At 24.1% G+C, this 25,425-nt stretch overlaps 1 protein-coding gene across 9 annotated transcripts; it reads right to left on the bottom strand.

The window, feature by feature from the left end:
* Positions 1-1,221: 1,221 nt before the first annotated feature.
* On the bottom strand, positions 1,222-25,190 carry LOC145841048 (protein Hook homolog 3-like). 9 transcript variants are annotated; one of them, XM_082948410.1, is made up of 25 exons: positions 25,114-25,190; positions 24,747-24,832; positions 24,464-24,536; positions 24,328-24,378; positions 23,840-23,972; positions 23,415-23,479; positions 22,695-22,844; positions 21,645-21,805; positions 20,827-20,937; positions 20,465-20,582; positions 18,597-18,710; positions 18,183-18,293; positions 17,104-17,249; positions 15,606-15,746; positions 15,224-15,311; positions 13,214-13,248; positions 12,955-13,037; positions 11,823-11,873; positions 11,260-11,338; positions 10,950-11,079; positions 10,731-10,802; positions 9,728-9,852; positions 9,147-9,199; positions 8,703-8,739; positions 6,349-7,042 (listed from the first exon to the last, which is right to left on the bottom strand). In XM_082948410.1, the coding sequence occupies exons 1-23, from the start codon at positions 25,150-25,152 to the stop codon at positions 9,151-9,153; spliced, it is 2,211 nt and encodes a 736-aa protein (XP_082804536.1). In that variant the 5' UTR covers positions 25,153-25,190; the 3' UTR covers positions 6,349-7,042; positions 8,703-8,739; positions 9,147-9,150. The 9 variants fall into 9 exon arrangements, with proteins under 9 accessions (XP_082804530.1, XP_082804537.1, XP_082804534.1 ...); XM_082948406.1 differs by lacking the exon at positions 6,349-7,042 and adding an exon at positions 7,595-7,657; XM_082948408.1 differs by lacking the exon at positions 8,703-8,739 and having other exon boundaries at positions 6,344-7,657.
* Positions 25,191-25,425: the final 235 nt, after the last annotated feature.

Below are 25,425 nucleotides of genomic sequence, written 5' to 3'. Positions count from 1 at the left end.
TGTTTTATAATTTGATAAATATTACGTTTATCCCATGTCAATAAAATAAATTTTTTAGTGTAGTTATAAAATATTTCTGTTTTTAAAAGAAAATTCACTAAAATATACTTTTACTGCTGACCATTATTAATTAGTTAGTTTAGAACATTAGTCAGTGTTTGTATAATTAGTTTTTAACCTTTCTTTAAGAAAATAAAAAACTATTGATTGTGTTTGAAATAACATATACAGTAGTTATAAGTACATCTTTTAATTACTATTATATGTATTAACAACAAATTAACCATAAAACAACGATAACAAAACATTTCAACTTTCTGAAAAATGTAGAAAGTTGCTACAACCAAAAGTGTTATGCTTTATGAATCTTAGTTTAAGAAGTTTGATAATAAAAATATGTAATTAAAAGTTTGAAATAGCTCTTAAAGTTTTAAATTTCTACTATTAAGGCAACAAGATCTACATAAATGATAAAACAAATATTTAAAACATGAAAACGCAAAATAAAACAAATAAAAAAACGTTGACACAACGACAAATAACTCCTTGATAGAACAAGGTTGCCACTTACTAGAAATATAACCTCAGTTTTTAGGAAAGTTTATAGTTTTTTTTTTGCTTTTTTAGAGCTAATTACTACTAATTCAAGCTTTTAATAATTACTTATCACTATGAAACAATAAAAAAAAACATAATGTGATTTAATTTTTGAAAAAGTTGGTAACGCGACTTGGTATGACAAAATGAATAAGTAATTGTTTTCAGAAAATTTTATTGAAAAACTTAAACGAAACCTTATACGATTCTGTTTTAAGATTAAGCTAAACCCTCATAAAAATGTTAGGTCACTGGTTTTAGCTTTTGGTGTCTTATTTATTTTTGAAGTTAATCAATATTTTTATTATACAGACATTTAAGCATTCTTAGCCGCATGTTCGAAAAGTAAAGAAAAGTTAGAAAATAGCCAAGCTGTACATAATAAATGTGCGCTTAAATTAAAACCACAAATAAAATTTAAGAAAAGACTGACTGATTACAAAGGGTTCGGATCCAAGGCAGAGAATAAAGATAATTCTCGGTCAGTGACAACCCTGATAAAAGTTATAGAAATAACAACGTGAAAGACTAAAAACGTAGTAGTAAATATAAAAACTTCTATAGAATATTTTACCACTATTATCTTATTTAAAGAAAACTATAAACATCTTATCTTAATAAAAAATTGTAGAAATTATAACACTAAAGAAGTTTGAATTGATAGATCATTTTAAAAAGTTAAAAAGGTAAAAACGCATGTACGACATTAAAAAATTTTAAGAATGAATTTTCATAAATAATTAACTCAAACATTTTTGTTCACGTTTTGAAAAAAGATGAAAATCTTGAAGACAATTTTGAAAAGTTGATATCATCACCTCTGGAGTTCCGTTCATACGAATCTCTGTTCAGAATATTTTTCAAAACGATTTAATAAGTTAACTATAACTTTTTTAACAACATTTAACTTACGTTAACTGTATTTTGTACGACAGAAAGCAAGTGTACTCAGCCATTTAATTACAGTGCTTAAAAATTTCAAGTAAGAGTTTAACACTATAAATAAATGTATATGCACAAATGGTTGCTGAAGGTTTTTTGAATAACCTTTCCAGGTTTTTGTTAATTTTTAAGAATAAAATATTTTTTAAGCACAAAGCTATATAAAATAGTATAAAAAATACTGTTATGCCACTTAGTTAGATTAAATTTCTCAATGATACAAAATAATGTATATACGATGACAGGTTTATGTTTGTAACATAAATTTGATAACTTTACCCATAAAATTGGTTAAAATTCCAGGTTTTACTTTTAAGTTTCTCAAATTTAACGTTTTTCTTGCCTATATTGTCAATTTTAAAGTTTTTTGACAACCCTGTTACTAAAAAAATATAATCAGATGAATTTTGTTACGGTGTATATGTTTTAAAATAACTTTATTTTACTGAAAAAGTTGGTTTTCTCTGTAATGTTTCGAGTTAAATATTAATAGTTACTTTACATCAAGTATATATTTTTTAAGGTACTACTAAAACCGTTTAACATTACACTAATTTTGCTTTTAATAACAAAGCTTTCTATAGGCCTTAAAACGTACAGGGTTGCCAACGGTTTTTTTTTCCAGGATTTTGAAAGTACAAGTTTTTTGTTTCTTTTATAAGGTCAAGTTTAAGGTACTGCGTTAAATTGAGTAAAAAGAATTGAAAGTTACTGTAATGCTGCTTTAAATGTATTTTATGACAAATATAATTCCAAATCGTATAAAAAAGTAATGTTTATTTTATATTTTTATATCTGATGAAAGTTTAAGTATTGTACGTGTAAAAATTGTTTTAGTTTTTGTGTTGTTAAGTAATTTTGTTCAAAATTTTGTTTGCCTAAACTGTCAACCTACAGGTTTTAAACAACCCTGAACTACATGTTGATAAACAGTGGGATTTTTTATATTTTCTAAACATACGCACGGACGAAACATGATTTGTGAAATATTACACAGGTATAGTTTAAAAAAAAATTAATTTATTTGACGCTTTTTAATGGCAGAATTAGTTTATCTTACTTAAACTTATATTATAAAAAAACTTATATTACTAAATTATGAACTACTAGAAAAGGTAAAATGATTAAAAATTTTATTATCAGTTTAGTAAGTTTGGTTGAGTATCTTAAAAATCCTAGAATATATCAAATTTTGTTTAATAACTAAGTATTAATTAATGAAAAGGCTAAAATATATTTTACAACAGTTAGAAACGCATTCTTAATAGGGTACTTTATTGATATCCCTTCTGTACTTATGTGGTATCACTTGAATTATATTTAAACAATAAATTTTAAACACTACTTCTAGTTAAAAATTGTTAACTTAATACATATTTTAATTGAATTATACAACTTTACTCTAATTTTGCAATAAAAAAAAAATTTTCTGTAGTTGTTATTGAAGCTTTCACTTTACTGTCAAATTAACTTTACATTCGAGAAAAGGTATTAAGATTAAAATAATATATAGTTTCAACTGGTAACATAAAAAATTACTAGTGATAAGCTTTTTTTCAAATTTACAACATATTTTATACCTTTTTATAGTAGCTTTATACTAATCATTTTAGCTCACGTTAATAATTTATAATAAAATATCTTTAAGCAACACAACCACTAAAAAGTTATAAAATTATGGTATAAAATGAATACCATACAAACTGCAGTTTAGTAAAACTTATACGAAGTCAGTTTATCTAATCTCTTCAAGCTGAAATTTTTTTTCAATGAAATATTGCATTGATTAAATGCATAAACAAACACGATGCATTAATTCTCAAAAACTTCTATAACTTGTTGTAAACTAACTAATTCCTTATTAACTTTTTGCTCAGTGTTTCATACAAGTACTGTAACTCAAAAAAGAACGTAATTATCTTATTTAAACTTAATAAGTTTAATTGTATTACTGAATTTATAACAGGATTAAACTCAAAAAAACTGACAAATAGTTGAAAACAAAATACTGATTTAAGTTATTTTAACAAAACAGCAATATTTTTCATTTGAAACATTTATTTTGTTCTTGTTTTAAGACAAGTTTATAAACTACAGTATCTTAATGTTTAGTTACTTGTATGTTAAACACAAAAAGTAAATTAAAAGTCTTAACTAGAAGACAATAATTAAAGAGGATATTATGTGAGCATTTTTGATAAAATAAATTATAATTTAATAGTTTTAGTACAAACTTAAACATACTCGTTTTAGTATCTGGTAAAGTGATTGTAAACAATTAAAATATTTTATTATTGTAATAAATTCTATATCTGTATTGTATTTACTTAAGATCGTTAAACTTAATAAAATTACAAACAAACTTTTAAACATATGTTTTGTTATACATAAAAAATTTTTGATGTAAATAGTTACTGTTAAGTAATTTTAGTTGTTCACAAGAATTTGTAAACAGTTTAACACTTGGGAAAGTTCTTCAAACACTAACTGAAAAGTTAATAAATATTTTTCAACAAACTGTCTAATATTTGATCTTAATATCTCAACTATAAAAAAATAATTCAAATTATTCCTGATTACATAACTAAATTTTTAACGACAATAGAAATAAAAATAAATACTTTTTTCTGTTATCATTAAAGTTACTTTTCCGCGTACAGTAAATATTAAATGAAAATTTAACTAAATCTAACTTTATCATGAGGATAAAAAAACTAGTTAACTTAAAATAAATTTGCACAACTTGAAACTTATTTTGTAATTAGTTGATAACTTTTAACAAATAGTCCAGTTTTTATTCAACATGTACTCATTTATATTTACTACAAAACTTACATGATAATAATTATATTTGTTCAATAGCTTAAAAAGTAAAACCAAATTTCTTTATAAAATTAACAGAAAAAAGTTTAAATAAAACTTTTTAAATAGTTTATTTTCTGAACAAAATAATATAAATTTATAATTTGAATATTTCACCATGTTTACAAATTTTATGATATTAACTAAATTTTTTCCACACAGAAATAACTTTATCTACTTACAAACAATAACATAACTTTAGTATATAGAAAAAAAACAATAAAAAAAAGCTGATTTTAATAGTGTTTAAGATTTAATATTTTACAGCATACTTTCCTCAGAGAAAAAATTTATAGAAAGGGTCGAATATACAACTAAATCAAAAGGTTTATAGAGTTTACAACTTCACAACTGTTTCATACTTTCAAAATGATAACAGGTAAACAAACTTGGTACCTTTACTTGTGATCATTGCCAAAGCATGTAATAATTGTAAAGTAACAAACTCTATAGAACTTTTGGTTTAATTTTATATTGGCTCCTTTACTGTGCATCTCTATACATATTGAATTGTTATATTCTTGTCATATAAAGGTTTGATGCTTAATATTAATCAAATTTAATATATAAATAAATTAGTATAATTATTATTAAATACATTGCTTCTGCTTCATTTGCTATTGTCCTGGACATGACTTTAAACTGTATCCTGGTGTATGACTCGATAACCGAAAAAATTTTCGTACACCAGATCCTTGAACCAAATATTTGAGGTCTTTTTTTCTTTTAATAAACAATATACTAACTAGTATTTACTACAGCCATCAACAACAAAGTTGAGATGCTTCGCACCATTAATGAAAACAATGAACTTTACAACACGACCAACAACAACAGCATTTGAGACAAGCTACGACCGGTTTTGTCCTAATTCGACTCATCAGGCAAGAGTAGTCGCAAGAAACCGCTGTTTAGATCTAACTAAACGGGATTAACTGCATATGCACTGAAGCGACCGCTTGTGGTAAATTGACGCGTGGTAAAGTTCATTGTTTATTATTGATGGCGCGAAGCATCTCAACTTTGTTGATGAAGGCCGTAATAAACACTAGTTTAAATTGATCAAATGACCGTAGACTAACTAAAATCATACATTGAGCTGACAATGTCTTAGATATTGGGTTGTGAACGAATTGGCTGCCTTAATTTATCGAAGTTAACCCACAAGCGGCCGCTTCAGTGCATATGCACTTAAGCCCGTTTGGTTAGAACCAAACAGCGGTTTCTCGCGATGATGCCTGCCTGATGATTCCTAAAAAGGACGAAACCGGTCGTAGATTGTCTCATATACTGTTGTTGATGGTCGTATGGTGAATTTTATAATTTATTATAGTTATTAAGCACTTTAAACTAAGTTTAACATGGCAAACTAATAAACAACAAGTTATAAATAGATATGGATAGCAGTTTTTGAAGTATATAATACAATAAAAGTGTGTACAATAGTAAATAATATTAATAATTATTTGTAAATAAAAAATATTAAGACTCTTTAAAAAATCATATTGTATACTTATTATTTTAAATTAGACAAAAACCACTTCATTCTATATGTATTTTAACATTTTAATTAAAAAAAAACAAATAACTTTTATGTAAATATAAAATATAGCTAATATATATCAAAACATTTTTTTTATAGTAAGCAAATAAAAAAATACTACAATTTTTTAATAAACAGTATTAGCTATGTGAGCAAATAAGTAGAAGTTTACTAATAACTTTTTATACTATTCAGATACAAAACTTTAGTTTAGAACTATCACGTAATCAATTCAAACGATTTAAACTTTTATTACACTGAATAAAGATAAAAATCAATCTCAAAACTGTACTGTATTATATGAAAAATTTTAAACCAAACATTTTTAATTTAAATTGACCAGATTGAAAAAAAGTTACCTAAATTGGCTTTTTTTATTTATATATTTTATCGTTTTTAGAAACTTATACAATAACCAAAAAAGTAGCAAAATGAAAGTTAAATTAGTTATAATAACTTGAATAAAAAAGTCTTAGCAGAATAAAAACATTTGTGTAAGTATAACGTAATTGTCTTAAATGTATTAGCTTAGCAAAGCTACTAAATTAATACTAGTTAAATTTTAATTTTAAAATATTTCAAATATTATTGACCTGTTAAAATAATGAAAGTAATTTTTTTGGGAATAAAATTGTAACACAATAAAACTATTCAACTAAAAAGTGTTTGCTTTATAAAAAATAATTGTTAAAATTTCGATAATTAGTTTCAACCTGTTTTAATAAATACATTTAGCACTAAGAAGTGAAAAGTGAAAACTTTTTTTTAAAATATAAGCACTGTAATAAAAGTAAAACATTATTAGAAAACAATTATCACCAATTTAATCATAATTATTATAATTTATAAGTAAACTATAAAAAAATTCAGAGCATAATTCATTTTAGGCTCCAAATTAAATAAATCAATTTTATTAAATAGCAGTAGTTGACCAAATAGATATTTTCTTAAACTATGATAACCAAAATACTACTAAGTATTAAAGAAATAAAATAAGTGCACTCATTATAAGGCTGTAGCAAATTATAACACAAAAAGAAAACAATCCACGAATACTAGAAGTAAAGTCGTATTCTGTCAAGCAAAGTGTCTTCATTTCTGAAAAGTTGACAAAATGTATTTTGTGTGGTGGAAGAAAAAAGAAAAGCAGGCAAAACTAATGAACAACACAACAGAAATGAAACCGAAACTCAAGCAAACAAAAGTGTTACAAAATAAAATTTATTAAAGAATCAATTCAAGATACACCATGTAGGATTTTTGGTAATCATAAGTTAAAATCCAAACAATTTTAGTAGACAAACTTACCAGTGTCTCAAAATAAAAAAAATTGTTAAGATTATAAGTTGAAAAACTAAATTTTAACAAAGATAATGCTGTGAATTGTTAAATTTTTGAAACTTAATTTTATATGTATGTACTGACTTGTTTTTAAACGTATATCTACCAAGGTGCACCTTATATTGCGTCTGGCGTTAAAATGTAGCAGAACACTGAATACAACTATCTAATTAACTTTGATTTAGAAAATGGAAATTCCTACTTTCGATACATAAACAATTAACAAATTTTGGCCTGGAAAAATGCAAACAATTTTGGGCGGATCTTAAGTTTATCAAATAAAATTGATGACGTCATAACTACATGTAAGTCCAGCTGGCCAGCGTCTGTTGGGTCTTTTTCCACTGAGATGGTTCATCTTTCTTCTCTTTCCTATATTGTGATGACGTCATAGTAAACATTATGTGAGATCAAACAAGCATAAAATATTTTATATAAATTTGAAATAGTTTTTATAACTTCAAAAGTTATATAGAACACATACATAATACGAAAACTGGTATATAGTAAGTGAGCTAGTGCTACAATTAAAACTAACGAACCGAAAGGCACTAAAACATGCAATTTATCAAAATACTCTAGAAACAATTGATACGCAATTTTATAGAAAATAAAAAGTATTATTTATAATATTAAAAGATTGTATACTGAATATATAAGTTTGCAAAATACTAAATGACTCAAACAATTTAGTACGGTGAATTTAGATTAAAAGCAAATTAAAGATATTGTAGGCATAATTAGACTTCCAAAGCTTTAAAAGTTTTTAAAATACACAAGCAAAAGTACAAAGCACTAACAATAACTACAACATGCCTTATAATTTCTTTGAATACTTTAAAATAGTTTTTACACGTACAAGTAAAAAAAAATTGTAATTGTTAAATTTTCTGTTTACAATTGTTTTGATTTTTCACATAACAGTTATAATAAATATGATTTTTTTTTGGCAAAGCTCTGTTGTTAAAAACTTTAAAAAATACAGAACACATTGAATTTCAACAGTAGAGGTATTAAAAAATTGAGTAAGTAAATATTTGAAAAAAATCTAGATTTCAATGTCATAAATATCTTTTACAAAGAAAAAAACCTTTCGTCTTTAATTAATTTAAAAGGCGTTTAGCAGTTCACTTAAAAGCATCATTTAAAATATAAACAGGTTAATTTAACAAGAACAAACTGCAAATTACTTTAAGCTGTTCTACAGTAAAACCACTACTCATTTTTTTAACAAATTAAATAAAATGGCAAATTACAGTTACAAAGAAAATTTTAAAGTGATAAATGGATTAAAAGCTAAGTATTATCGATATATAACACGAGAAGCAATTTCTAAATTAATTGAGTGCTGAATTATTAGTAAAATCAATAGCAAATGCTGAACTATTGGTAACATTGCTAAATCACACAATCTTACCACTTATACAGCCCACATTCAAGCCTTGTTCAAGTAGCTGTTTTCATAAAATTTCAAATTTTACATACAATTTTGTAAGTTGTTTCATTTATTAACTAGTTAGTGTAACATAACTACTATGTGTCTAATCAGATATTTTTACGTATAATTTTGTTTATAATTTTATCTTTCATATCACTTGAAAAATATATCAAAATATTTTTTCAAGTACTAAGATTTATAAAAAAATTTCTATACTCAAAATAAAATATTCAGTTATTAACTTCTATTTAAAACAAAACATCAAGCAAATCAAAATCACCTAAACTAAAAAGCAACCGTCTAAATGATTGTCTAAAACCAAGCTAAAAACAAACTATTCAACAAAATCAAATAACACTATGACATTTTCATTAATGAAAAACCCCTTTAAAAAAGCACCTTTTTTTTTTGTAAAATTCAAACCTTTTTATTTTTTTCGCATTATACTCATTAAGTATTTTCTTGTATCTGACCAACTGCAAAATTTAAATGTCAAAATACAGATATTTTGTTAGTTTTTGTAAGTAATTTAGATTCAATATTTTTTGTTATTAATCTTTATTATTACATGCTTAGCTGAAGCGTATAATTTTTATTACCATTTGTTATTATATTAGTTATTACCAGACTAAAAAACTTTAAAGTATATTTTTCTTTACATTTCCTAGTAACATGCTATTTGTATCAATAATATAAATTATCAAAAGTTTAAATTAAAATACATTTTTCACTACTATAGTTAATGCAATTAAAACAAAATTTAGAGTGAAATGCCAATACATTTTCAACTTTTAAAATTTTTAATTTATAAACATTTGAAAAAAAAACTCTATTAACTGCATAACAAAGACAACTTTTTACAAATTAACTTTATTTCAAACAATATAATTTCATTTTAAACAGTTTAGTTTCAGTATATTTCAAACACAAAATACCATAAATTTTCATCTAAAACATTTTTTTTTAAGTTTACAAATACTCAAACAATGTAAACATTACAAGACCTGTTAACTTGCTGATTGGTGCTCCTTCTGTTACTTGAAGCTTGCCTCTGCCTTGCTAAAAACGATTGACCAGGGTTGGTGTGACTCAGTCTGTCATCTACAGCTTTCCTGTGCAGTTGCATTCCCTGTTAGATGATAGAGTTGGTTTTTTATTATAGGGAATTATTAATTTTATTTATATACATATTGAATAAGTTATTTAGCATGCATAGTGATTTCGTTGCTTTTTTTTTTAATTGGTTCATTATTGTAGCAAAAAACGACAAAAATAATTTATGATTTAGTAGTTTTAAATATAATATATTAAGTTTAAAATTATCAATTTCGCCAAATGTAAGTAATAGGTTAAGTTTTGTGGTTTCCAAAAAGAAATCATTGAATTTACTAAATTTGTAGCATGTGGTTACTAATATAAATATATTAATTTCGAATCCATCATTTGAATTAATATTTGCTTAAAACTAATGAGTACTATTGTTACTATATATGTCTGTTTACAACTATAAGTTGTCTGTGTTATGCAGATAAACATGTTAGCATACTTATTGTAATATCAATATATAAACTGTCTGCAAAATAGAAAATGCAATTCGTTGCTACACTAGTACCAAACATACAGAAGTATGTCTTTTTTTATTAATTCTGATTCATCCTATGATTTTTTGTATATTAATTTTTAGTAATTTATTGAATACTTTTATAATAGTCAGTAAACTCATTACATTTGTAAAAACAAATAAGTTCTTCGGTTTTAAATGACTTCTAGGTTATTGATAATCTAACTTTTGAGTTCAGATTTTAGGTTGTTTAAAAGTAATAAAATTCAAACTTCCAACTTAATTTGAAACAATAAAAAATAAATTTAGCATAATAGTTGAGCATGGCTTTTTAATTTAATATTTGAGAATTTTAATATTTTGATTTAATACTTGACTAATTTAATTTCTCTTCATTTTTCGTTCTCTTTTAGTAAAAGATGAAATTAAAACACAAGTAAACAAACCAGGTTGTACCAGGCATTGACAATATTTTTTTCTTCAGTGTCTCTGGCTTGGTTAACTTTCATATGTTCTTTCTGTATTTATATTTATATATTATAAAAAACTAAACTAAATTTTTGTCATAACTATATTACCTCTCAAACTATTGCTATATCATTCAACTTACAGTAGTACAGGTTACTAATAAAAGTGATTATTAAAACAAACAAGTCAAAGTAAACCTCTAATTGTTTGATTATTTTGTCCTTGTCAGCAAGCTCCATTTTAAGTTTGGTCAACTGAGGGTTCAAATTCTGCTGATTTTTATTCGGATCTAAATTTCTGATGACTTTCTTTGCCTTCTCCAAATAACTGCAATTAAATCAAGTTTAATATATATTTTATCAACAATGCAACTAAAAAAATTTACAAAGATATTAAAAATAGTATGTATAAACGGTAAAAAAAAGTTAAAAAATAAATTGTTGTAGAATGTGGTAGTAAGTATCTTTTGACATAGTTTAATAGTTTAAGCTTAAAATGTTTTATTACTTTTTGTATCTTTCTTCCATTTTGACTCTTTCCTGATCTTTTTGCTTCAATTGCTCCTTCAGTTCGTTTACAATTTTTTCTGGTAAAATGAATTAATGTATAAGAAAAAATAAAAATAATTTAATAAAATAAAAATATATATAGTTTTAAATAAAGTTTAACATGTTATGAGTCACAGTAAAATATAAGCACTAAAAAAACGTTTTTAAAGAAAAATTGTTAAACGTGTTTAAATCGTATTTAAAACTTTTAAGATTGAATGCTACAAATAAAAGCACAACCAACAAAAAAAAGCTTAATTATTTGTTTCATAAAACATAAAATTTATACACAGATAAGGTCAGAAACAGTTTACCAGTTTGATTCCATTTCAGTGAAGATATTTATAATTATTTCAAATGGTAAGATTAATAAGAATTAAAACAAATAAATGTAGGAAAGCAGTTGAGAAAAAATAGTACAAAAATTGAAAAATTAAAAGCCAGAAACAAATGAAAAGCAAGAAAGAATTATCACAAACCAAGCATAATATTGAAGCAAATTTTTTAAAGCTTCAATATAACCTGCTCCGTCTCGAATGTATTCAAAAGTTGAAGGTTTTTTCGAGGGTGTTTCTATAGATGAAAGAAAAAAAGTTTAAAGAAACAAAAATAAAACTTTTGCTTAACTTGAATATACTTAGTGACTGAGATGGTCAAATTTTTGTTTTGTTTACTACTAAGTATATGTTTTGTTGATCATTTTGAAATATAATAAAAAGTTAACTTTAATATTTGAGGTTTTTAATTTATTGAAAGTTTATTAATATGTCTTATTAATTTTCTGCAAAACTTTGGTCGTAACTTTGGTTTAAAAGATCATAACAACGTTGAAAACTTCAAGTTTTCAGGTGTGCTTTTATTTTCTAGAATTACTTCAATAGTAGAAGTTTGTATAAAATTCTTTATTTAACTTTATAAAAAATTTGAAACTCATTTTGAAGTACATACTGTCATTAAATTAATAAAAAAATTAATAATAATAACTACACACTTTACAAAAATATATTATAAATGTTTAAAAGTAAAATAATATAAAAAAACAATGAAAATGAAACTAAGTAAATACAGCTTATCATAACAGTTTCTTAGGCAATAAAAATAAGACTCCTATAAAAATAAAAACAATAAATATTGCCTTCATATATTGAATAACAAAAACTATACAAAGGTTTAAAATTAAAGTACTCTTGTAAACTTTTAGCTTATTTTTAAGAGTAACAATCAAAGTTAATCAAAGAAGACATCAATAATCGAATTGAATAAGAGAGTAAAAATTGATGTATGATAAAACTTGTAAGTTAATAATTTCTTTTTATGTAAGTTTAACACTTCAAAGGATAACTTACAAAACTCTTTACACTGCTCAATCAATTAATAATTTAATAAATACAGTGTTCTATGTCGCTAAAAACTTTTAAGTTCTATTTATTTTGTAATTATTTATTTTTGTCATCTATAACAAAGTTGAGTTGTTTTTCTTCATCGATAATATACAATCGTTTGGTGAAGTTCATTGATTATAATTTATTAATAAATAAAAAATGTAAAAATAAAACAGAACATAAAATCAACAATTTTTTATATATTTCTAATAAATACAAATAATAAATCATTTTTCATATAGTTTTAGTTTAATTTTAAACGATTAACGAACCTTCCTGGTTCATTTGACTTTCCATGGTCTCAATGTATTTCTTCTTTCGTTGCAGCTCCTCATCCGTTTGCTTCAGTTTAACTCTATAAATTAAATCAAGTTTTCATGACACATACAAAATTTACTTAATGTTGTATTGTAATAAAACATTACTGCTTATCCGTATCAAAGGTGATCACAATTGGGAAAGAATTGACTCTAAAACTAAATTGGTTCCTTTATATATTTTTAAATAAATTTGTAAATAATTATAACTCACAAATGTTCTGTTACTTTTCTTCTGAGAGCAGCATTCTGTAAAAATTTAAACTTTTAATATTTTTACATGTCTTCTGTTCGTATATTTTCAAATAATTTTTTATACATGAAAAATCAAAAAAGTGTGAGTCATTTGATGCACGTTTTAACAAAAAGTTTTTTTGGAAAGCATTTGAAACTAGTTTTAGTTATCTTTTGATTAACACACTTTTTACACAGTTTTTAACATAATTTTTCATGGTAGTTACATTAGCTCAAATTTAACATGTTGTTATTTCAAGGTTATTTCAAAATATTAACAAAAAGTTGTTTCAGCATATTTTTCAATACATACTAAATATATTTTATTTTAAAACTTGAAGAAAAAAAAAACGATAACTTTTTTTGTTTTATTCTTCAAATTATGTCACAAAATGTCTGTTTATAGATAGTTTAAAATAAGCATAAAAAAATAGAAGCTACATACATTTAAAAACTTAGATAACTTAAGACAGTGGTCGATACGGTGTACACTGGTGCACACTAGTGTACATTAAATTTCTTTTAGGGTGCACGAGACTTTTGTGGTGCATGAAACTTATTTTGGGGTACATGAATTTGTTCGTGGCAATACCTTTGTTAAACACAGATAGTAATCGCTTAATAAAAAATTATCAAATTTATTAATTAAATAAATATTTAAATTTACCATCCAATAAAAAGTACCAAGACTACTGATTGTTAATTGGGGTAGTGGCAATGTATTAAAATAATCTAGCTAGTATTTTAGACCTGGGTAATACAAGTAAAATATTGTTGTAAAAATTAGATCATCGATATTAAAAGTTTATTGAAATGGATCGGGTAAACTGGTAAGTTTAAAGTTAGCGTGTAAAAATTAACTGGGTGTTACTAAATTGTTAGTAAAAAAAAACAATTAAAAATGTTTACATATTCTTAAACACTAGCGGTGCTAAAGAATGCAAATTGGGTTGCACAAAATTTTAATTTTGTGATTTAGGGTTCACGGATTCGAAGTAGCGTGCGAACCACTGACTTAAGATAATAAAATTAAAACGTAAATAAAATCAATTAAAAAAAATACATAACAATAAACTTAAGTTTTTAAATTTTTTTTAGTATCTAAGGAGTTTGAAAAAAAAATCAACAACAATAAGTAGTTTTATTTGATTCTTTTAGTTCGACAGAACTTTTCAAAAAAAGTATAAAAATATTAAAATAAATAAAATTAAACTTACATTCATCTGATGAAGTTAGTTCCAACATGCATAATATTTTGATGTTAATAAAAAAAAAAGTTTACACATCAATAAGCAGTTAATAACTCTTTTGTTTATAGATTAATATTAAGCTTATACATACAACTTATATGAGCATGCAAATAAATATTTTAAAAAAGCAAGTATTTTAAACAACGCTTTATTAAAAAAAATTTTAGTATGATTTTGTTATGCTTGTCTTGCAGTTAAACCTGGCATTAAAAATAAATGAAAATTTGCTCAACGACTTTGACTAGTAAATATAAAAAAACTCATTTAATTTTGTAAATTTAGATGCTAATTTATGCTTAATGAACAATTTAACATGCTTAGTTTATTATCAAATCATACCAGCCAAAAAAAAACAAGTATTTATAGTTTTAGTAATTTTTCATATACAAGTTTAAAGAAAAAAAAACGTTATTTAAATGTATTGAATAATCTATAAAAATAACATTAATTTTTCAAATACTGAATCAGCTTAGTAAATAATTTCATTGTAAAATAATACTTTTAAATATTTTTGTATTTTATAATCCGACAACCATAAATTTTTTAATAAAAAAAAAAACATTCTTATAATATTGTTATGGTTTTTGTAGAATTTTTTTGTTTTGCATGCCGATTTTTTGTTTCGTGAGCGATTTTTAATAAAAAAAATAAAAACCCATTTAAAACGATACTTTACACAAAAAAACCAACAAACATATTCTTTTACTAATATAACATTTTACTTATTTTAATATAACAACCTCATCATCAGAGTTCGCTTGCTCCTGCATTTGTTTTTGCAGTTCACCAATTTGTTCTTTCAATTCATCGTTTCTCTGCTTGCTTATTCTGATTTAAAATTAATATTTTATTATGCATTAGTGTACTTTCACACCTAAATTACTTAGAAACACATAAAACTTAAAAATGTACAAAGATAAAATAATACTAAATATACAAAAAATGAGAAACATACTAATTAAAACTTTTTGCATCAGGTGATTTTTTTAATATGACAAAATGCATTTAAAAAATTTCATTTATATTCAATTTAATCGTGAGATATTTTTATAAATAAAACTTAAATACTTTTTAGCACAATAACAACATAACAAATATCATTTTTAATAAAAACAAACAAACTTATTTTCAGTTTCAAGCTCGTTAATTCTGGAGTTGCCCTTTTCAATTTCACCTGTCAAATTATCTATTTTTTCACCTCCCAAATTTTCCTGTTCCAATTTCAACATTTTGTTCTCGTGCTCCAAACGTATTATCTTCTCCCTGTGTAATTAATTACATCTTTTATATTTGCTTAGTATTTTTGTGAATATTAATAAGGTATTATATCTCCGTTATTAAATAATACAGTTTAGTTATTTTACAAGGTAGATTTTTGTATTTTCTTCTTCTTTTTTTCTGATTTTTGTATTTTCTGATTTTTCTGAAACTTTTAGTTCTTAATTATGCTTGACATAAAAATAAAATACACCACACCGTATCAGCACTTCATTTATGTGTATGTTAATATGCATAATCTTTCAATCTACAAAATGCTTTCAATGATACGCGTCAATATAAACTACGTCAAAAAAGAATCGATTTAACCATTTTTGTATTTACTAGTTTTAATATTTTTTTCCACTTAAATCATATTTATTATTTGTTGAAACAGCTTTAGTAGGTTAAACAGTTATAAACATGTATATTCAAAAACTTTTCGAAAATAGTGCAAAGCTTGATACATTTAATAAACTTGACTTACAACTTTGTTGCAGCAATTTAAATATTACAAGAAACATTTTTCAATTATTTATAAGTTTCACGTGCAAGCTATCTTTTGGTGTTTAAAAATTAATGATCATAAATTTTCATAAAAAATAAGTTTATAAAAGTTTCTCTTAAAAATTTTCAAAATTATGCAGCTAAAGTTAGTACTTTTAGAGGTTATTTGTATTTATCATCACCTAAATAAAAGATAAACTTACAAAAATTACAACGTTACTAGTTTAGTTAAAAGTAGATTGTATACTTGACAATAAAATTTAAAAGATTAAAATATAAAAATTATAAAATTTGCTATGCACAAACATGAGTTTCTACTTAAACAATAAAAAAATGGTACCTACTTTATTTTTACATATGTGTTTATAACATTACAGAAACTAGTTAAAACACTTAAAAATATACACTGGTTTTCTTTAACACTACAAAAATTACTAAAATTTATTTGCATGACTAAACACTGTAAGAAAATAATATTTTCAACGCTACTTTTATACTATATGTTTTGGTTTTAAGAAAACAAATAGAGAGATCTCAACTACTGGAGATCTTTTATCTTTTATACTGGTGAGAAAAATCATACTTGCTAAAGACATCATTTACTTTTAAGAAGAAAAAAAATCAAAATTACTGGTTCTAACTTGACATTATAAAATAACAACAACTACAACCCCAAACACAAAACATAGAAACTTTCATTGTAAAATAGTTAACTATATATTCAACAAAGTAACTTTGGGAAAAAAAAACATAATGGTTTAAAAAAATATATGTAAAATATATTTATTTATATAGTTAACTATAAATATTTATATATAGTTATAAGTATATATATAAAATTATCCAATCAACAAACTTGAGCATGATTTGTTGTTCCTGGCTCTGCTCAGCGCTCTCAACCTGCTGTTCGCCCAAAAACCCTGACATATTTTGTCCGCCAGAGTGCGCCAGTTGCAGGTCCTCGTTCGTCTGTCGCAAGGAATTCCTTTCCGCTTGGAGGCGCTGTTTTTATGTTTTATAAGTTGTAATTAATTATTCTAATGCCTTACATGAATACAAATTTTAAATATGTAGGTTAGAAATGTATTCTTTACTGATATACTTAATTTAGAACATTTTTATCAATTATGTTTAGAGTCCAAATGAAAGTAAATTACTTTTTCATAAATAGTTTTATTTTTCATTTTTTAAACAAACTACCAGTTGTATTTAACCTTTAATGTTATTAATATACTCCAAATTCTATTTACAGTTAGTTTTTTTTTTAACTTTATAACTATATAAGCATTTTTACAAAAGTCAGTAACAAATTCAAAATGTTTTTTTTTTTTGAAATTAATACAATCTAAATTAATCAAACTAAAAATGTGTGATAATAACACATGCAACTATTTAGTTGCAAATATTGAAATAAATATTATTTTTTTTAGCAATTTTAAGTTTTTAAAGGTCTATCTATTCTTACAACAGTCAAAAAGCATTTAAAATGTAAAAGTCATTTAAAAAAAATAGTCAGCATCGTGTCTTTATATAACTTAATTAATTTATGATAACTTGTTTAGATTTTACCATGAATGCCTTTTTCATCAACTACTAAAACTTTTTCATTAAGTTAAACAAACAAAATTCACAAAAGACTATTTAACTTATTTTATAACAAAATTATAGTTATATTATATATAACAAAACTTATTTTAAACTTATAATAACTATCAAGAATTAATCATTTACTTTATGTTTAAAAATTCTAATTAAGAACCGAAATTAGTTACATGCTTTGATTTTTATTAAAAGAAAAGCTATATCTCAGAACAATCAATCTTTATGTTAATAATTACATATCAAAACCTTTGACAAACTAACATATAGGTATTAAGTTACTGGTAATACTTCAAAACAATTATAGATTATAAGAGAAAAATCATAACTTATAACCTCTTTTTCCGCCTGTAAAGTTTTAATCATTTCTATTTTATTTTGAACTTCAAACTCGGCTTTGCTAGATTTTCTTGTTTCTTCAGTCAGTTTTTGTTGTGTTTCCATCAACTGTAATATAAACATTCAGTAACATTCATATAAAAATCTAAATACGTATAACTGGTAATAAAATTTTGTCTTATACATAATTTATAGTTTCATACAAAAGTTTTTGTAAAAGTGAAAATAATGTTCCTTTGTATAACAAGACAAAATTTATTTTTAGTTTTATTTTAGGTTTAATATTTTAGTTTTTCAATCTATTTTAATACACATTTTTTTATTTATTTTACCATAGACAACAGAGATAGTTGAATTACAAACAACTTGAATGACTTTACGGAAATATATCATAAATAAATTACTACATACTTTTCTAGTATTGTTTTCAAGTTGCGTTTTAGTAACTTCTGCTTTTTTCTTTTCATCTTCCAAATCCACTATTTTGCTCATGTATTCAGTGTTCTTGTTTTCCAAAATTTTCATCTGGAAGTAAAAAAGTATGAAACAAAAAACTATCAACTTAGCAATACATTTATCAGGTTTTATACTATTTTCTGTTGAATATCGGACAAAAGTAAATAATAGTATGTTTATTATATACGGTATGATAAAAACTTGATAAAACTCATATATGTATTTATTTAATAAATTTCTTCAAAATGAATTGTTTTTGGTTATATCGTTTGGCTTTTTATTCAAAATAGCTAAAATTAGCAGCTTAAGATTTCTTAAACAACAGACAAAGTGCGAAAAAGCAATTATGGTAAGAGGCAATTTTGTGAGAGAAATCAATTGAGTAATTTATGCGTTAGTCACATGAATAAGATGCGTGTTTTTCTTGAGCTTTGTGTAGAAAATAAATTACAAGGAAAATATATATTCGTTATATGACTGATTTTTTTTTCATTATCAACCAGAAAAAATAACGCTACAGTTAATTTTTTAATTATGGAGTATATTAAAATATAAACTACTATGATATTTTTAACAAACATATTTTGCCTTAAAATATCAAAATTAACTTAGCAAATAATTTTGTTAACTTTTAAATTTTAATGTTATGAAAAAATATACATTAATACAACTTGAATAATTAAATAAGAATATACCAAAATTAAACTGCTCAAGTTTGTAATTAAATTTATTTGGTATTATAAGTACAAGAGTAGGCTTTTCAAGTTTTCCTTTGAATTATATAAAAATTTTACAACTAAAAATTTCTTATGTTATAAGTATGGAGAAATGAATTGTTGTGGTATTCATAAATATTTTTCATATTTTTGTACGTGTAGCAATGAAAGCGAAATCGTTGCAAAGTTTCTGTAATCATCTAATTAGTATATCAGATACAAAAAATATCACAACTATTTTGTTTAACCCTAAAATTTACTTAGTACGCTTCGATAAAAAAAATATGTACTTACAGTATTAAAATAAAAGCTAATCAATTAAATAAATGTAGCATTTAAAAACTAATACTTTTTAGTTTAAAAATTAATCACTATTGTTACTTTTAGCATTGTTTATTATTTTAACTGAAAAGGAACTTTAAAAAAGAATTTAAAATCAATTAAAAACTTATACTTATAAAGTGAAAAGTCTTAAATCTGATCACTATTATTTAAAAAGATTACGAGTGATTAAATTTTAATAAAAGGTTTTCTAAAGTAAAACAAGTATTTTTATCCTTAGTATTCTAAGATAATCAAAAAGATTAAGTAGTAACATAAGGATTATTTTTATAAAAATAAGTTTATAATACTTTTTCGTTGTTTAAAATAATAAAGCACAACACACTGGTAATTTTTTAAATACTATGCACTTGTTTATGAAATTACTTATACTATTTGCATAAAAGTTTAATTATAAGAAAACTGAAATTTTAATCAAGCAAGATACAACAAATTTTGTATAAACTATTGTAATTAAATGAATTGAGAAAATCACAAAATTTTTCTAAAGTTTTTAAAGCAAAAAACACATAATATACTTCAACGTTTTCTTATCTTAAGCAAGCAGTAACTTGAATCCTATAAAACAAAAAACGCGCACTTAATGACAAACGCTCAACAAACTTGATGCTGGTTTAAACGTTGCAAAATATTTTACCTTTCAAAAATATGAAAACATTTTACATTTTTAGAGATATTATGTATGTCATGTAAACTAAAACTCACATTTGATAAACATACTTTATTACAATAAAACATCTATGGTCATTTATATTGGTAACATACCTGATCCCTGAGTTCGTTGAATTCCTTCAATCTGTCCTTGTAAGTGCTCACTATATCTTCAAGTCTCACCGCTCTGTCCCTCTCCGCTTGCAAGTAATCCACCTCATCTTTCAATTTCCTATTAAACAAATTATTTTAAATTTATAATTAAACAACCATTTTTTGCAAGTCTTATACATTTTTTATAAGAAGTTCATTTAGTTTTATAAAAATTAAAGTGGTAACTTAAGTGCACTAAATTAAAATTCTTAATTTGTAGTCTCAAATAATCTATTAAAACTATTACTATTAAACATCCTATTACAAGTATATCTTAAAATATCTAAAAAAAACGGAACAAACAAAATGAAAAATTAAATTACTTGGAATCCTCGGCAAGCTGCTGCAGTTGAATGTTTTTTATTTGACTTTCCTGCAAATCTTGCTCCAAAACCTCACATTTCAGCTTGTATTCGTCGCTTTGTGCTTCCAATCTGCACATATGCAATTTCGTAAATATTATTCTCATTAGTATTATTAGTTCTTTGCTTATTTAAAATTTTAGTAATAACTAATGATACTTAAATAGTTATTGTGTTGTTTTTATTACTTAAAGCTTTATATATAAATTTGATTTAGGTGAAAGATGGTTACAATGTGTTTCAAAAATCTTTAAATTTAAATGGGTTAAAAATTATTAATTGTCTCTTTCTATTCTACATATTATAATTTTATCTACAAAAACTTATTTGTTTTATATCTTCTTAAAAAAACTCAATTTATTTTTTTTGTACGCATACAAAAAATAAACCTAATTAAACATAAACTACTATTAATTAAAACTAGAGCCAAAAAAAAATGTTGTGGTAAAAAAATATAAACTTTAAATTTCAAAAAAAAAAACTTTTTTAAAAAGATGTTATTTAAACAACTTTTAAAAAAAGTTTTCCACAAAACATAAATTCAATTTCTTGGTTGGAAAATTTTGATAACTTTTACAACTAACTTGTAAGTTTCTTCTTGTAGTTCTTCAATTTGAACAACCATCTGATTGTGTAGTAGTACAAAAATGTAAACTTAATAGTTTCAATATAAATAAGAAGTAAACTAAATAGTTGTTATTTAAACAAGTTTACATAAAAGCTCCACAAAATACAAATTCAATTTTTTTAGAAAAATTATAAGTATTTTCACAACAAACTTGTAAGTTTCCTCCTGAAGTTCTTCAATTTGAACAACCATCTGATTGTGCCTGATCATCGTACTACTTCTCTGATCATCTTCAGCTTCTGCGTTGGAACTGTTTTGTATTTGTTCCTTCTCTGCTTCCAATATCGACTTCTCTTCTTGCAGCATTGCCACCTATTTCATTTTATGCATTAAATAATTCAGATTATTTTTGGTAATTTTAGTAAAATAATGTTTGCTTTTTTCAATTCAAGTACAAATTAAGGACAAAACTAGTGTTGAAGTTATAGAGAAAAAATTCTTTTAAGCAGAATTTCAAAAAGTGGGTCAGAAGGTCCCCTTGGAGGCCATTACAGAAATATAGGGGGCCATAAGCATTAAAGGGGCCACAGGGCTATGATTTTAAACTTAAACTAGATATTCTGGATTTGATTAAAAACAGCAGAAAAAGTTTTAAGCGTATTTAATGATAAATTTCTTAAAAATTTTGATGGAGGGGGCCATAGTTATTTTCTATCTTTAAAGGGGGCCTTATAAAAAATGTTTGGGAAACCCTGCTTTTTAGCATTTAATTATGTCAATTTTATTATTAACTGAAAGTTTAACTATAATGCTTGAAAACGTTGGAGCTTTATAGATTGTTAAATTGATAGTCTGTGTTTGCTGTTTTGATAGTCTGTGTTTGCTGTTTTGACTTAGCATTTTATAAAAACCTTTTTTTTAGTGTTTAACTTTTACTTTTATTTTCAGAAAATTTGTATGGAGTTTTAAAAAGTATTATAATAAACTCTTATCTTGGTTAACTGGTACATAAAGCATAAAAAATATTCTCATCTCAAAATATTTATTTTTGTTTCATACCTTTGCAAAGCTAACTATTAACTTCAAACTAAAAAACACCACAAACCTGTATATCTAACGAATGACATTTCTGACAACAAAAATAAATATCTTAACCTGACAATTCAACAAAAGAAAATAAATTCACAAACCTGCATATCAAGTATATGGCATTTTTGAGCCATACTTCATAAAAAAAACATTCAAAATTTAACATTCTTACCTGCATATCAAGTAGGTGGCACCGCTGAGCCATCTCATCCTTCTCACTGACTGCATCTTGCAGCTGATCCTGCAAATTCTTCATCTCCTGCTGGTAAACGTCTTCCGGATCTTCCTCTTCCAACGTCGAGTGGTGGTAAGTCATCATGTTCTGTTGTTTGTAATTTTTAAATTTACAGCAGATTATATTGTACAAGATTGCCACTCGTTTTTTTCAAAAATTTTTCCTTTTCAAAAAAATGTTTTGTTGTTTGTAATTTTAAATTTACAGCAGATTATATGTTATATGTTTCGATTTCTAGAAAACAAATAAAGAGATATCAACTACTAGAGGAGAAATAATATTTTTGTTCTAAGTCTTGAAAGAGCAAATCATATGTGTAAATCAAATTATGTTTTTCTCCATAAATCTATTAATCAGCTATTTTTTATTGGTGCACTTGATAAAAAATTAAATTTTCAGAGTGCAAATTTGTAGGAGTTTTTGTACTAGTGACAAAAAGCTTGAGGTAAATTTATAGTTCAGTAACTTGTAAAATAACTATTGTTTGATATAAAAAATATATATTAATTCTTACAACATAAATAACTTTGTTTCTATGAAATGCATTTTATAAAAGTTTACCTTAATTAAGTAAGGAGATAAAAATAAAACAAGTTGGATGTAAGGAAGTTATTAAAAATTTTGTAACTTATTTTTAATGATAAAAAAGCAAAAAACCTGTATAGATTCTTTTAACAGTGTTTGAGGTTCAGTTTCCAGTTGCAGAATGAATTGAATGAAGTCTGTTATAATTCATTCAAGTTTTTGTAGTAAACATTACAAATAATTTGGTGCAAATTGTAATTTATATTTTGAAAACTAATAAAAACTAATAATTGCATAGTTTGTGTGGGAAAACTATTTAAAAAAATAATTTGTAGCTGTAATGTGTAACTTAATTTAGTTTTATTTGTACATGCTCTATAGTGAAAAAGTTTTCAACTCAACTTTTTATGCAACCAATGAAAAAATTAAAAATAAAAACTATTTTGTTCACATATGTGTTATAGTTATTGTAAAATGTTGAATGATAAAAACTTGAATTTTTGTTTTTATGCTATGTTAAATTAAAAAATATATACTCACACCAAAACAAAACTTACCACTTTTGGAAGGGCTGTTGATGGCAACAAATAGCAGCAGCTGGAGAAATTTACTGATGTTTTCAACATCGCTTTTTTCACAAATCAACTGCACATTTGGCAGGTCATAACCGACCAATGTTGTGTTGCACACCTGAAAATAATTTTAAAAACAGGGATGAATTTCACTTTTGTTTGAACAACAGATTATCGTTAACTTTACTTAGTTGAACTTCTTTCCTAATTTAGTATTGAAATATAATGATTAGCAAATATGGAAAAATAAAAGTTTTAAAGACCTTACCTTTTAAGATAAATTCTGGAACTGACAAAAGAAATATTAAAAATTCTTTAAAAAGACTTAATTGTAAAACAACATTTAAAATGTTCATAAACAATAACTGTCAAAAAAAAACTTTAAATACAAAAAGTATAAAAAAATTATATTATACAAGCTAATGACTAGCTTAAAATTTTACTATTACAAATATGTTAAACAATCAACTGACCTCTTTAAGATATTCCATCATCTGCTTTAAAACTTTCTTGACATTGTTTACCTGCATTAAAATTTAAAAAAAGTGAACTTTAAAATACAAATATTTTGATGTATAAACATTCAGAATGACAAAAAACTAAAAATACCTTCAAGCGTGTATTTTGCCCCAGATCTGTTTTTATTTTTGCGAGCCAATAATCAGAAAAATAGTTTCCATCACTATAAAAATATATATATAAAATTATAATATAACCTAATAATAAAAATTTAATTTTTTTTTTAATAAAGCCATATCATAATATCATATAAAGTGTAAAATATTAGGTAGTTGTTTTTGAAACTTTTATAAATTTTTTATGCAAAAAAAAACTAGTTATTATTTTATAATACTTCTCACACTACAACAGTGATGATTACTCAAAAACTAACATTTTTTGTAGAATGTTAGCCACCACAACACCATCAGTAAAACATGATGCATTTTCATGAGGTATTTCTATTTCAAACTCTGAAACCTGCACAAGAAGTAAATGATAACTGACAATATGTAATGTAAAATACTTTTTAGAACAGTTAGAATGTTAAAAATTAATAAATATATTTAGAAAATGTGTTAATCTCAAAAAATTTTAATATTAACTAAAAGTATAGTACTATATAAAATACTCAAATAATTATGTAAGTTACATTCAGGTAATAAGAACTTTTGTATATTTTTGTAACATCCAACAAATCTACACCAACTGATATAGTTGTATGTATCAAATTTAAACACAACAAAAACTAGTTTACTCACCCATAAAATCAAAGCATCACATAGTTCATCTGAATCCATAACTTAAAATAACAACTTAATCTAAAAAGTATAAATCTATGAAGTTATAGGCTAAAAATAAGTAATAGTGATCTTTTATATATATCATACAATTATTTATTAATTCTAATTAACTAGTATAACAAATAGTGATTAAACATGGTGGCTTTTAATTTTCAAAGACATCTTATATTTCAACTTCGTTAAAACTTGGAAACTAAACAGAATCTATAACAAACTATTTATTCACAATTTTGTTTAGTATTAAAACAAAAGTGCTTAATAATATTATTT

Source organism: Thalia democratica, chromosome 7 (genome assembly GCF_965202585.1).
Source record: "Thalia democratica chromosome 7, ktThaDemo2.hap1.1, whole genome shotgun sequence".
NCBI lineage: Eukaryota > Metazoa > Chordata > Thaliacea > Salpida > Salpidae > Thalia > Thalia democratica.
This window is presented reverse-complemented; position numbering and strand designations above follow the sequence as displayed.